This window comes from Rattus norvegicus, chromosome 10 (assembly GCF_036323735.1).
Source record: "Rattus norvegicus strain BN/NHsdMcwi chromosome 10, GRCr8, whole genome shotgun sequence".
NCBI lineage: Eukaryota > Metazoa > Chordata > Mammalia > Rodentia > Muridae > Rattus > Rattus norvegicus.
Genome location: NC_086028.1, coordinates 102,151,889 through 102,166,569, shown reverse-complemented (window position 1 = coordinate 102,166,569; position 14,681 = coordinate 102,151,889). Strand labels below are relative to the sequence as shown.

The 14,681-nt window shown below is 51.5% G+C and overlaps 1 protein-coding gene across 1 annotated transcript; it reads right to left on the bottom strand.

Moving 5' to 3' along the window:
• Positions 1 to 617: 617 nt before the first annotated feature.
• Ubald2 (UBA-like domain containing 2) lies at positions 618 to 5,200 on the bottom strand. The gene is made up of 3 exons (NM_001398606.1): positions 5,065 to 5,200; positions 4,871 to 4,933; positions 618 to 1,701 (listed from the first exon to the last, which is right to left on the bottom strand). Exons 1-3 carry the CDS (start codon positions 5,182 to 5,184, stop codon positions 1,393 to 1,395), a joined length of 492 nt encoding a protein of 163 aa, NP_001385535.1. The 5' UTR covers positions 5,185 to 5,200; the 3' UTR covers positions 618 to 1,392.
• Between the last annotated feature and the right edge of the window lie 9,481 nt (positions 5,201 to 14,681).

Sequence of the window (14,681 nt, the reverse complement as noted above, 5' to 3'; positions counted from 1 at the left end):
TCTGCAAGGAGGCCCAGGGGCTGGAACTAGGAAACAAAACTGAAAGGACAAACCCAGCTCCCAAGTCCAGCCATGTGTCACCAGCAACAGAGGGTGGCTAGGCCCATTGCTCTGCTCCACCCAAGGCAGGGGTGTGTGTGTGTGTGTACCCATGTGTTGGCCTCCTGGCTAGGGCCAAGGCAGGTGTGTGTGTGTGTGTGTGTGTGTGTACCCATGTGTTGGCCTCCTGGCTAGGGCCTGTAAGTTTCATTTCACTTTGGCTCCGACCCTCCCTACTCAGCTGTCCTCAGAGTTGAGGGGCTGGCAGGGTTTAGATCCACCGGTGTCAGGAAGAGCTCCAGGAGTAACTCACTGCTAACACCCATTTAATATCCTGCTGGAGGCTAAGAGGTCCTGGCTCAAAAACTGCCACCGTCACTGAGGGCCCCCTCCAGGAATCCAGTCTTTGTGGCTTCCAGGCTAAGTTAAGGTACAGGACTAGGTCAGGACCTGCCCCTGCCTGCATCACCTAACATGAGGGGCAAGGAATGCCACAGCCCCATGATCGTGCTCTGCCCCCAGCCAGGGACCCCAATGACCTTTCCCACCAAAGCAAACAAAAAGCACCACAAACCAGGGAAGTTAGAAAAGTCTTTTAAGTTTTTAAATTAAAATTGCACCCTGGTGCATTGATTTTAATTTGGGAACTCAATCCAAGGCAGTTTCTCCTTAGTGGTGGCCCTCTGGCCCTGGACACACACACACAGACTGGGGGCCCGCAGAATAGCTGGAACAGCAAGGGATGGGACAATCAAATATCCATTCATCAGAGGGCAGCCAAGTCTTCAGTTCTGCACACCTTGCTGGTGATTGGGTGACAAGTTTCAGAGTCAACAAGAGGCCACCACCAGCAGAGATGAAAATTGTCTACCAGTAATGGGGTAGAAAGTCCATGATTCTGAGGACCCTTCTGGGACCACCTCCCTTGGGGGTGGAGCTTCTCAATGGCTGGTGTGCCTTCTCCTTCCCAGAGTAGCACGGCTATCCAGCTGCATGCTCACTCCATCTACGATCACCCTTTGTTCCCCACAACTGGGCAGAGGTGAGCCTTGCCCTCTGACTGGAACATGTGTATAGGCCCCACTCTCTCACAAACATTAGCTAAATTTATATTCATATATATTATAGTTATATATTAAAAAGAGGAAAAAAAACTTTCCTGGAGAGAAACTCCTGAAGAACCCAAGTGGCTCAGGACGTTTGCTGTCCCCCCACCCACAAAAATTCTCTTATAAAATCTTCCAGTGCGATCTTGAAGAACCCCCCCGCCCGCTTCTGTTTCCCCCCTCCCTGCCCTCTCTGTGTCCCCACAACCCTGGACTGCCCCCTGCTCCAGCCCAGCGGGGTCCAGTCTCATCTCTGGCCATCCATAGCTGCCATGGCTTTCTGAGGGGCGCCCCCCTGTGATGCTCCAGGGGGCCACGTGGGCTGTGGGCAGTGGAGATGGAAGGTGTTGGGGGAAGAGGGCGGGATCCAGGGCACCTGGTGGTTGGGTGGGGATGCGGCCCAGAAGGGGCTGAAGTTGGCAGGGGGGGAGCAGGCTACAGCTGTCATGGGGCTGCTGCTGCTCTGCAGGCCCTCAGAGGTTCGAAGCTTGGAGAACATGGCCAGCGCATCAGGGAAGTTGGGTGGTGTGGCAGGGGTGTTGCTGGGAGTACACATCTGCAGGGAGAGAAGAGAGGTATCACCGGTGAGGCCACAGGGCAGGACCCTGGTGCCTCTAGCCCACAGGTAACTTCAATAGGATTGAAACACTCATCTTCCCCAGAACCAGAGAAGGGCGAACAAATCCAAGCTGCCAGGGCTTAGGATGACACCCAGCGAGGGGCGTGAGATGGCAATGGTTAACTCCAACAAGCTAGGGTGTCACTGTGAAAGGACAAGGGGCAGCCCGGGACACTGCTGCCCAGCTACTTGCCTGGCTTGGGGGAGCCAGCTGGCTTCCTCCACAATCTACCCTCAGATGTCCCCAGAGAGTTAAGCACCAGGGAGCAGGCAAGGGGGACAGCGAGGGGGTCTCCTCCCTGCATTAGCAGGGCAAAAGCTGCTCTTAGAGCTTCCATTCATTCCAGAGTTCAGACAGTGGGTCTTGGACCCCGGCACTTGCCACTCACTACTTCTGAGGTACAGATCTGGTTAGCTCGATTACTCTTTCTGTAATACAAACAAGGAGACTGGTCCCCATAGCAGTGCAAACTACAGTTACGACTCTGGGCTATTCCAGGTGTACGGAGGCCCACACCTCGGGTCTGGGCTCCCAGTACAAACATGCAGCAGCCTCCCACCCAGATGCCAGCAGCACACTCCTAGGAACAGGTGGGTCAGAGCCCAGGACCTACACGAGCTAGTTCTGACCTCAAAGCCTCTTCTCCCTCAGGAGGCCAGGGAGTCCTTTCAACTTCTCCTAATTTTAGCAGTACTGGCTCCTCCCCAAGGCACAGGGCACTGGGGGTAGGGCGCTGAGACACAAGACAGGATGCTAAAGCCTTATCACTAGTTAGAGCAAAGCCAGACCCCCTCACCCTGCTCACTGAGGCTGTGCCACCTCGGCTCTTAGGGAACTCTGACCATTGTCTGCTCCAAGGCCCTGAAGGGAAGGCCTTTGGCCTCAGGCAGGTCTGGCCCCACCCAGACACTTCCCTCCTCCCCTCAAGATTCCCTGCCCACCCCCATGACTTCTCGGCAGCAGGAAACAATGAATGGGGGGTTGCGGGTGGAGGCCAGTTGCATCAGAGCATCGTGACTGACTTCCCTAGTCAACCAAGCCAGAGGCCAGGTCTCTTCTCCAGGAAAAGCCTCAAGGGTTAGAGGGGCCTGTGCCCACCTGCCTGGGTGAGCACAGGCAGGTCTCCCTGCCTCTCTGCTTTGGTGAAAGCAGCCTTGAACATTTTCTGAGGGCCCACCTATAATCTCAAGTAATCCTGTGTCCTGTCATGGGCGAAGTCCTCCAGCTTCCCTCACCCTACAACTGCCATTCATGCCCCTCCCCCAACACAACCCTGAGGACCCTTATCTCTGTGATAGTCATCCAACTGTGGCTGTCAGATCTACAGGACAACCATCCACCAGTTATGACCACTTTGTGCTGACTTGTCTTCAAACAAAGTATTTATCTGAGACAGGATGTGGCTAGATACCCCAGGCTGACCTGGAGTTCACAGCGATCCTGCTGCCTCAACCTCCCAAGTGCTGGGTTCCAATGTTTACTTAAGTCTTCTAATTACTTTTGTCTCAAAACCAGGACTGACTCCCAGAACGGGACTGGTGTTCCCTATCGTGCTGGCAAAGGACCAGCACAAGTCCCTCATACATGCACTGATTATAATGTCTGAGTTACAAAACCAGCTGTCTGCCCAAGGGAAGCTTCCAAGGAAAACACAAACACACACACCACACACACACACACTCCACATAGGCACCCACATAGACAGACAGACACAGATTTGGAAAGGTGGGGAGGGAGGGGACTCCAGTTCAAGCTGGGGCCTGCTGGCTTCCTTGTTCCAGGCCCTTCAGCACAGCTGCGCTCTTCTGAGTGGTCTCGTGGGCAGGAAGAAATTAAACAGGGACTGAGGCAGAATACCTCCCAGGTCCAGGAAGCTAGCAATCTGAATGGCTGGATGCAGGGGAGGGGTCTTGGGGATGACGAATCCCTCCTGAATCTCCCAAGAGCTTGGCCGCAGTGGCCAGGGCCTACAGCCAGCACCATTCATGTCCCCATCTTACTCCAAATGCTGCGAGCTCGTTTAAATTAAGGCAGACTCCCCTCCTTTTCTCCCTCCATTTGATCAGAAGAAAAAAAGAAAAGAAAAGAAAAGAAAAAAGAAAGAAAAACAGTGCTAAGAACAAGACACAGAAGAAGACCGATGTGTAGTCTGTCCCTTGGGGAGAGCCAGGGACAAGAACACCCAAGTCCAAAAATGTCCAACAGCAGATAGCCTAGGGAATGTTTTACCACCGCTCTCCTGGGCCCAGGCCCTCCTACATGCTTGGAGCTAATAGCTAACTAGGAGTTGGAGTGGAGGAAGGATGTTCCTGGCCCCAGGAAGGCAGGGTACCCACTGGCCAGAGGGCAAAGGCCTAGCCTGAAGCCAAGCTGGAAAACGACAAATCCAGGCTTGAGGAACTGATTCGTGGACTGTTTGTCTAACATACTGAGATTAAAAGAAGTTCTTGGCCTTATCTCAGGTATATAAAATCTGTATACCCTCCATAAAGGTTATGTTCCCTTGAGGCTTCGGAAGGGCCAGCCTACCTTTGTGGGTAGAGCTGGACTTCCGGAGCCAGGGTGGATCTATCCCTTCCCTGTTTCCTGCAGCACTGGGTGGCTGTGCGGCTGCTGCTGTGTGTGTATGGCTGAGTGTTACATCAACACACACAATCCCTAGCTCCGTCGTGTGTGTGTGTGTGTGTGTGTGTGTTTGGCATTTAAGACACAAATCCCTACCTCAATCCCCTCCCCTGGAGTCCCCTAAGGTGGTCTGGTTATCCTCGAGCCCCATCCCCATCCTCTGCTAGCAGAATCCCAACATCCTGCTGGGAGTCGTCTTTCCTTCCTTCCACCCCCACCTCCCCAACACCAGGACCCATACGCCCAGGGCACAGCGCCCGACGCAGGGCCTCAGGCCCCGATCCAGGAGCCTGGAGGCGGGTCCCAAAGTTGGGCGAGCCAGCGCCGGCCTGGGAGCGCTCTTTCCTGGAAGACATTTTGGCTCTTTGTTTACATTCGCGGCGCGCCGCTCCCCGGCAACATGGCTGTCACCGGCGAGGCTGACAGCGACCCTGCCGCACCGAGCGCCCGCTCCGCCGCACTGGGGGGGGGGACACTTACCATCTGCGGGTGGTGGTGGCTGTTGGGAATGTTGCTTTCTTGAAAGAACGTGCTTAGGGCGGTCTGCGGACAAACACGAGACGCAGCGGCGTGAGCGAGGCCTGGTCGCCCCGGCCTCCCCGCCGCGGCCCCTCGCGACCCCCAACGCGCCCCCCGGCTCCCGCGCACGCTCCCGGCCCCGGCCCGGTGCACACCTCGAACTGCCAGTGGGCCGCTTGCAGCAGCTGCTGCGCCTGGTCGGCCGCGCAGCCCGCGGCCAGCACGAACTGGTTGATCATGACCTGGTGCCGCAGCTCGTCCGTGTTCACCGACATGGCGCTGGGCGGCCGCCCCAGTCTCGCGCTCCCAGCTCCGCCGCCGCCGCCGCCGCCGCCGCCGCCGCCGCCGCCGCCGCCGCCGCCGCCGCCGCCGCCGCCGCCCGGCGAATGTTGTGGTTCGGCTCGCGCGGCCGCGCCGACGCCGCAAACAACAGCGCGGGGCGGGGCCGCCGGGCCCAACGTTCGGGGGCCGCGAGTGGACGCCGCTGATTGGCCCACGCGCAGACCGGCCAGGCGCCGGCTCCCACACGGACGTTCGATTCGAATCCTGCGGCGGGCCCGGCCGCTCTGTTTCTCTCCTCGCCTGGCCGCGCCCATTGGCGGAGCCGGCGCCGCGGGGGCGCCCCGGCATTGGCCAGCCTCCGTGTTTTGGCTGTTCCTGGTTGGTGGTTGGCTGGGACGGACGTCGGGGGGCGGGGCCTGACGCGCTGATTGGCCTACCGTAGGCCTGTTTGAACTCAACTCGAAAACCCTGAGTGAGCTCTGATTGGTGGAGATCGCCAGTGTTTGCTGTTGTAGGCGTGGGGGTGGTGCTGGCCAAGTTCATTCATTACTTCATTGAAACTGAACATGCTCAGCTGGAAAAGCAAGACAGAGTGCCTTTGACTCATTTCCTCTGAAAGATGTGGTCACCTCGAGAAACAGAACGATCAAAATAGAAAACACACAGAACCTTCGCAGCTACTCGACTCTCAAGAGTATTTAAATTTTAAATAGCTTCTAAACAAATCTCACTTTAAAAAAAGAAAACTTTTGAAGCACAGCACAGAGTCAGATCCTGGATTCATTTCTTAACACCAAAAAAGGAAATACAAAAATCAAACCAAAACAAACAATAACAAAACAAAACAAAACAAACAACAACAACAACAAAAGAACCAGGCGGGAGTAACGCTCAGTGAGTGGGAGGTAAAGGCATTCGGATAGCTCTGAGTTCTAGGCCAGCCTTGACTACATAGTGAGTTAGTTCCAGGATAGCTAGGGCTACATAGAGAAACTCCAAACACACACACACACACACACACACACACACACACACACACACACACACACGAGGGGGGGGGGGATGGCCAGAACATGTTTTGCATAATCCAGCCCTGGGGGTTTTAAAATCCTTGTGCTTAAAAAAAAAAAAGTATCTGGTTTCAGCAGGAAGATGTTTCTTTGTCACTATGCCCTGATCAGCAGTACACTGATACATCTATTCACATGAGATTTACTTTGTACTGGGTATTGAAATGATCTAAAGAGGACTTAAGGTACACAAAGTGATGAACTTGTCTGGTAGGAAAGCACTACACACTGTCAGTAAGAGCCTCAAACATCCAAGGATTTCTGTACCATGGGGAGGAGTCCTGGAACTGTTTCCCACCCTGATCAGGAGGACTGGATTGGGGATTTACTCTGAAGGCTTCTCTCTCTGGAAGTCATATACTGTTTTTCATCAGAACTGATTACAGAGCAAGTGTGTTTTCTTTTCTTTTCTTTTTTTCGGAGCTGGGGACCGAACCCAGGACCTTGCGCTTGCTAGGCAAGCGCTCTACCACTGAGCTAAATCCCCAACCCCAGAGCAAGTGTGTTTTAACTAGTTAGGGGTGTGAAGAACATTAGGACAAGAAGAAAACAAGCCCTGCTTCTATGTATTTGCCGGTGAAGGCAGGTGCAGGGAAAGTCAGTTCTCTTTCTATGCTGCGGGTCTGCAAAACCAGACTGGGGTGGTCAGCCCTGTTTTTATTTTACCTAAAAGGATTAAATTTTGCGTTTAAGAGAACTTGCCCCCTTTTGAAAAGTATATAGATAAGAATAAGGTTGCACCCCATGGGGTTGGGGATTTAGGTCAGTGGTAGAGCACTTGCCTAGCAAGCACAAGGCCCTGGGTTCGGCCCCCAGCTCCGAAAAAAAGGAAAAAAAAAGGTTGCACCCCATGTTTGCATAGCAATGAGAGCACTGCTAGTGTGGACGCTGGCTGGTGGAGAGAGTTTGCCTAGCCTAACGGAAGCCCTGGCTAGAGCCCTGGTTATCTCCCCAGCTCCACAAGAAGAGAACAAAAGGCTCTGGGCGCTCAGATGAGTTAATCTTGTTTCTTTTGTCCTCGTTGTGTTTGTTTGTTTTGAAGGTACAGGAGTGCTACAATTATCTTTGGATGCCCCAAAATGCCCATGGGCTGAGAGGCCTTAAGTGTGGCTGAGAAGCCAAGTATAGTTATCCCTCCCTCCACAGCCGTGTTTCAGGGTCCCCTAAAGCTGTTGACACTCAACTCCTTTTATGTAGTATAACATAACATAGCATAGCGTTTGTTCATAATCCCTACACAGCTTCTAGTATAGCGGAAACAGTCTCCGAAATACCTTATAATATCTAATAGAATGCAAGGACTGCTAAAATAGTTGTACTGTGGTGTTTGAGAAACAAGGGGGTGGGGAGCAGGGAGCCTGTGCATGTTTTAAAAAAGAAAGAAAGAAAGAAAGAAAGAAAGAAAGAAAGAAAGAAAGAAAGGAAGAAAGAAGGAAAGAAAGAAAAAGGTCTGTACAGACACAATTTTCTGTCCTGATATTGTTTTTATCACGGGCTTCTTGAATGCAGGGATGTGGTTGTGTAGGCTAGGCAGCCCCTTTAGAGCTTACAGATCCCACCCCACCCCAAGGTAATTGCAAGGTGAAAATAGGAAGACACAGACAGCAACCTGCACTTCCAGGGATCTCAGGCCAAGAGCTGCCCTAGAACAAGGAAGCACTGTTGTCACTGTGGGCTGCAGGTTTTCACAAGTACGTACAGGTGTCCAGCGTGCCAGGGCGGTGAGTAGCAAGGTCTACTTGGGGTACAGACATTTTAAGAGAACGTGCCTATAGCCTATAGGTCTTCATGAAAAAGTTCTCAAGCCCACAGCCATGGTGGTACCTGGAGGCCGAGGCAGGAGGATCAGGAGTTGGAGGCTAGCCTGGACTAGGTAGAGAATTATCCAGCTCTCAGGGAAAATAAAAGCTGAGAAATCTGTTGTTTCCTGGACATGAAGACAACTAATCCCTAGGAATCAGCTAATGTTTACCCCGTGCAGGACCCAGCTGTGGACTGCCGGGACAAGTAGGCCAGGCTCCTAGGCCTGAGGGGCTAGGGCTCAGGTGATCTTCTGTGGGCGAAGGTCATCCCAAGAGGAGGCAGGAAGAGCTCCAGAAATGTGTGTGTGTTCTGTGGTCCTGACAGGCAGAAGGGCTTAATCAATACTTAGGCTTCTGAGAATGTGGTTCAAGATGAATGGCTGGGAGCAGAAGGAGTGCCAGCCTCCAGGGCTCCTGGGCTCCGGGGCTCCTGGGCTCCCCGGAGCAGCTCCCTCCTGGGAGGAGCGGGGGAGAATGGATGAGGTCATGTTTGCAGAGGACTTTGAGCTGTGGAGATGAAAGGGAATCAAGCGCAAGGTGTTATTAACTGAAGGTGTTATTATCTTAATCTGAGAGGACAATACAAGGCCAGTGAAACACTGCAGTAAAAACACGCCATTAATAACGAGTGGAATACAGTGGTAGCCTCAGAGAGAACAAAATCTTTGTTGCATCCATGACAGGGCCACAGAGCTCTGGAGAAACAGCTCCCTGTGTGGTGCGTGCATAACAAGATCATTGTGAGGGAGCCCCTAAGCCTGCGGGCTCACAGTAGTGGACCATATAGCACTCTGTAGCCCTGGGCTAAGCACTTCCCACGAGCCACACACTTTTTTTGTCTGAGGACCATCTGGGAGGCAGCTAAGGGACATAGGTGGAAAGGATTCTGCCCAGCACCCAGCAAGTAGTGTCACACCCGGCTACCTCCATTACTATGAGAGGGGCTCAAAGGGGCCTCTTCTAGCGAAGTGTTTTGTTTTGTTTTGTTTTGTTTTGTTTTCCCCAGAGGCTCAGTGGCAACCTCTAGGGATGCAGTGAGTGGGTCTGGAAGGGCAGAGGGTTAACGATACAGAAGGGTAGAGCACTGCTGGCAACCCCCCACATTTACTGAATCCTCAATTTCCAAGCTGATTCTTTTTCCCTCCCTTCCGCTTCTTTTTGTCTGTTTGTTATTTATTATTATTATTATTATTATTATTATTATTATTATTATTATTACTTTACTTTGTCTTTTGACACAGGGTCTTCACACAGCCCAGGCCGGCTTTGAAATCACCAGGTAGCCAAGGCTGACCTTGAACGTCTGAGCCAGGTGCTGGAATTAGAAGCCCACGCCAGCATTCCAGGGGCTTCCTTCCTCCTCTCTGTGCCCCGACCCAAGCAGCTCCAATGAAATTGAGAGAATTTAAGGGTGCCAGGTTCCTAATAAACCTGAAGCTTGGAGAGAGCTCATAGCCCTCCAAGGTCAGGTAGCACCGAACCCTTTTTTCTGTAGCAATAAACAAGATCAAGGTTGGGTACATACGGAAGTTCCTTTCATTCCCAACCTTCCCCTGCCCCCCCCCCCCCACAAGGCCAGGTCCTCCTATGGGCACAAATTCTTATCTGTAGCCCAGGCTAGCCTCGGATCTCTTGGTTCAGACTCTTGATTTCTAAGAGCACAAGTGTGATTTTTTTTTTTTTTGAGACAAGGTCTTTCAACCTGGCCCTGGCTGTTCTAGAACTTTATGCACTCAGTTGTGCGAACTCTTAAAATGTCACATCCCACTTTCAAGTCCAGACGGCCCACTAGAATCTCCTTAGAATCTACTGCCTAGATGGTACCGACAAGACCGGAAACGGCTTTCATCTGTGTTGTTGGAGAGAGAAAAGCCAAGGCTGATCCCCCAGGGATGAGTCCATGCTGGTTTATACCAGATTATGTTTTCTACAAACTGTCACATGCCTCACAAAGGACAAAGGCCAGGCCACTCCCGGCCCAGTTAAAGGCATTCCCCCGAAGCAGCACATTGGTCTGCACGCTCAGTGCCGTCCCAGGCAGCCCGTGATAAGGTAACCCCACCTGTGGTTGCTAGGTGTGTCTTAGCAATCTACAGGGGCAGGGAGACAAAGGGAGGATTGAGGAACAGCCTCCGAGCAGTCTCCTCCTCCTTGGGTGGGTGGGTATGCTGGCTTCCTGCTCAGACGGACTCTCTCCTAGGGAAGGGAATGAGAGGTCAAGAGCTAGTCATCCGCGATCCCCAGTGAGAACATCTGCCTGCTGAGAACACACTACAGGCCGGCCCACTTCTAGTTCCCTGGCTGAATCTCCTCATTTCATAGAGGAATACGCATTACAAACAAAAGACCCAAAGCCCGTGCATCACATCACACACACAATGGCGATTTCCAAATGCAAACTCTGCTTCCTTCACCAGTCATGACGCCCAAATTCCCCTCGATCATTCTCCAGTTCGTTCATGATCCATGACCCCGTGATCCTGATCCCCGTGATCATGATCCGTGCCATCGTGAGACTCGGTTCCTCGCTCATAGCCACCCTGGTGGGTGATCTTAGAGCTGGCTTTTCCTTTTCTCCGTGACTCCGTGAGGCAATTCTAGTCAAGCTAACAGTTACAGATCCTGAGGAAATAGTCTGAGGAGGCTCGTTAGAGCGTAAAGAACAGGAACCGTGAGGCATTTAAGTAAAGGAGCTGGGTAGTGAGACCGGACAGCACAAACCAAAACAAGGCCAAAGGGAGACCCGTTGAAGAGCTGGACGTGTGGAGCACACCTGTAATCCCAGTACTCAAGAGCCTGAGGCAGGAGGACCACTGAATTTAGAGGCTAGTCAAGGGAACATAACCAACGTATTTACTGGAAGAACTCCAAGACAGCACATCACAGATTCCTCCCACACGTCCATGTTGAACGCTGCACTGTTCACAGCTGGTGAGTTATAGAACCAACCTCGGTGTCCGCCAGCCGAGACGTGCTGTATATGTTTGTTTTGTTTCTGTTTTATTGAAGACGTGGCTTCTCTGTGTAACCCTGGCTGTCCTGGAACTCGCTCTGTAGACTGGAACTCAAAAAGATTCCCCCTACTTCTGCCTTCTGAGTTTGTGTTACTACCTCCTGGCTGGAATTAAATATTTTTATATTTATTATGGACGTGAACGTTTACCTGCATGTATGTCTGTGCACCATGTGTGTGCCTGGTTCCCACAAAGGTTGGAAGATGGCACTGGATCCCCTAAAACTGGAGTTGTGGGTGGTCGTGAGCCACCGTGTGGGTGCTAAGAATAGAACCCAGGTCCTCAGTAAGAGCAACAGGTGCTCACAGCCTCTGGGGCATCGTCTCTACCTCCTGCAGAGGGTTTTGTCAAGGCATAAACTAGAACAAAGCTGCACAGTGGTGGTGGCGCTTGTAGCAACTCACACCTTCAGAGGTAGATGGATCTCAAGAGTTCGAGGCTAGCCTGGTCTACAGAAGTAAGCTCCAGGACAGCCAGGGCTGCACAGAGAACTCTTATCTCAAAAAACAAACAGGGGTGGGGGGGAATAGCAGCAGCAAGACCAACTAGAACCAGAAGAAGAAAGTTCTATCATTTGTAGGACCCTGGAGAAAAATCACAATGAGTGGAATAAGATGACCTCGCAAACGCACATTCTTTTTTTTTTTTTTTTTTTTTTTGGTTCTTTTTTTCGGAGCTGGGGACCGAACCCAGGGCCTTGCGCTTCCTAGGCAAGCGCTCTACCGCTGAGCTAAATCCCCAACCCCGCAAACGCACGTTCTGTGTGGTGTCTCTGACTCGCGGTTCCTAGATTTTTTACATAGAAAATCTTACACCAGGAGGTAGAAGTGGAGTTGCTCTGGGGAACCGAGCCGACTGACAGGAGGAGGGGCGAGAAATGGGAGGGGGGTGGGGGCCTGGAGGTAAGGGTGTGAGAGGGCACAGTAGCCATCTGTGTAGAAATTGGGTGATGGCTCACTTGGTAAAGTACTTGACCTTCAAGCCCGAGGCCCTGAGTTCGAGTCCAGCCCCCACATAAACAAAACAAAATAGATGGGTAGTGGTGGCCCAAGCCTTTAATTCCAGCACTCCGGAAGAGGCAGGCAGATCTCTGTGAGTTCAAGGCCAGCCTGGCCTGCAGAGTGAGTTCTAGGATAGTCTGTGCTACACAGAGACACCCCCACACACACAGCACCCCACCCCCGTCTCAAAACACCACCTGAAACCCTTCACAAAGCCCGAATGGGTTTGGAGCTCAAGAAACAACCATTTGCAGGGCTGACAGGCACCTGGGCTGGGTGTGGAAGGGTGAAAGTCCCTTTCTCTGGGGAAAACCTGCCAGTGCTGTCAGATTGGCCCTAAGAGTTCTCAGGCTCACCAGGTTAGACCGAGCTAGGCAGCAGTAACTCAGTCCTGCAGGTTTACCTCTCACCCGTGCTAAGTTCAGTAGGTCAAGAAAAAACTACCCTCAGGGCAGTGACATCGTTTTTTTCCATTAAGTGGAGGCTTCCAAGCTGACAAGCTACACCCCAGGGGGCCTGTTTTTGTAAATAAAGCTTTATTGAAATGCAGCTGGCCTTATTGCTTGTCATCTCCCCCTCCCCCTCCTGCCTCTTCCCCCTTGATGCTAAGGTTTGTTAAGCAGTTGTTTCACAGACTGCAAAAGCCCATGATGCTTTTAATCTGAGGCATGCCAACAGTCAGGGCAAAGCCTGGGGGCTGAATGCCAGCAGCGAGATGGAGTAATTCAGAAGCAGCGTACTTTCGTGGTCCAGAGAAGAGTCACATGACTTCTCTGAAGTCCAGGTCTCTTCCCCCATACTCAGAAGTTGAGGAGGAAAGGGTGTGGGGACACATTAGCAGAATCTGCCACTGATTTCGTAGACGGCCAGGCTATGGCGACGGAGTAAATTCGTGCTTGCCCGTTTTTCTCTGAATCTGGGTGTTTATCTTCCATTTAGCTGGTTAGTTGAAGACAGTTTCTATGTTGTCTAGGCCTGCTGTGAGCTTCGCTATGTAGCTGAGGATGCAGTTGAGGCCCCCTGCTTCTGCTGGGATTTGATCATCTACAAATTCACTTATCTTGATTTACTTAGATACTTTAGGGACAGAGTCTTGGTCTCCAGACCAGTCTGGTCTGGTACTCGTTATGTGGACCAAACTGGCCTTGAGCTTTTGGCAAGTCTCCAGCCTCGGTCTCATTTGTTCTGGGATTATAATCATAAGGTTTTGGGTTTTTATTATTATTATTATTATTTTTTATTTTATTTTATTTTTTTGCAATGGAAGGTGTCTTGGTTATTGTTCTATTTCTGTGAAGAGGCGCCATGACCAAGGCAGCTTATACGAAGACTCGCTAAGTTGGAGGCTCGCTTTTAGTTTCCGAGGGTGAGTCCACAGCCATCATTGCTGGGAGCACGGCAGCAGGCAGGCAGACATGGAGGCAGGCATGGTGCTGGAGCGGTAGTTGAAGGTTTACATCTTATCCTTTTTTTTTCTTTTCTTTTCTTTTTTTTTTTTTTTTCGGAGCTGGGGACCGAACCCAGGGCCTTGCGCTTCCTAGGTAAGCGCTCTACCACTGAGCTAAATCCCCAGCCCCTACATCTTATCCTAAGGAAGGAGACAGAAGGAGAGTGTGCCTGTGCCTTGCATGGGCTTTTGAAACCTCAGAGCACACCCCAGTGACACACCTCCTTAAACAAGGCCACATCTCCTAATCCTTCCAAGCAGTTCAACTAGGAACCAACTAGTCTATGGGGACGTTCTCATTCAGACCCCCACGCTAGGGGTAAACTGCAGGGCCAGGTCATAGTAGGTAATCACTCTATCGCTGAGCTGTATTCCAGCCCCCGGGAGGGACTTTTAACAAGTTAGTACTTGTTTTATTATTCTATCCATGTGTATACACATATTTATGTGTAAGCTTGCGTGCACACATGCATATGGAGGCCAAAGGTTTTGGTTTTCTTTTGCAAAGTCTCCCTGTACGGTCCTGGCTGTCCTAGTATTTACAGCGAGGCCATGTTTTTCCTGCCACTGTCTCCTGAGTTGCCACCTTGAGTTGATGTCACCCCCAAGCAAGTGGTCCTAGAGTGCGGACCAGCCAGGTCCAGGAAGGGAATTTAAATTGATCAGGACTCAGCAGAAAAGACAGAAATGTTGGAAGCGGTATAAAGTCTCTCACAAGACAAGAAGGTTTCAGTAACTTTCAGGGACATAGGAAGTAAACACGTAGTACAGAGGGGGGACATGTGGGGGAGGGAGAGGGAGGAGGCAGGAAGGGATACAGAGGGAGGAGGGAGGGAGAGAGAGAGAGGGAGAGAAGAGAAGAGAGAGAGAAAGAGAGAGACAGAGATTGGTTTTGGAAAAGTCAGGCATCACATCTGTAATTCTAGCACTTGGGAGGATGAAGCAGGAGGATTGCCAGGAGTTCAAGGGTACCAGGGGTTTATAGCATGTTCTAGTATAGCCCAGACTACAGGATAAACTATGTCTCCAAAGAAAGAAAGAAAGAAAGAAAGAAAAAGAAAGAAAGAAAGAAAGAAAGAAACAAAGAAAGAAAGAGAGAGAGAGAAAGATAGATCATCTCTGGAGACCTGGACCGGAAGTTTATCATTTTATAGTT

What these genes read in the sequence shown, in the direction of transcription:
- Ubald2 (NM_001398606.1), bottom strand. Translation starts at nt 5,184, where the DNA reads ATGTCGGTGAACACGGACGAGCTGCGGCACCAGGTCATGATCAACCAG. An exon ending in CGGCCCACTGGCAGTTCGAG is followed by an intron (nt 4,934 to 5,064) that starts GTGTGCACCGGG and finishes GTTTGTCCGCAG; the next exon opens with ACCGCCCTAAGCACGTTCTT. An exon ending in GCCACCACCACCCGCAGATG is followed by an intron (nt 1,702 to 4,870) that starts GTAAGTGTCCCC and finishes CTCTCCCTGCAG; the next exon opens with ATGTGTACTCCCAGCAACAC.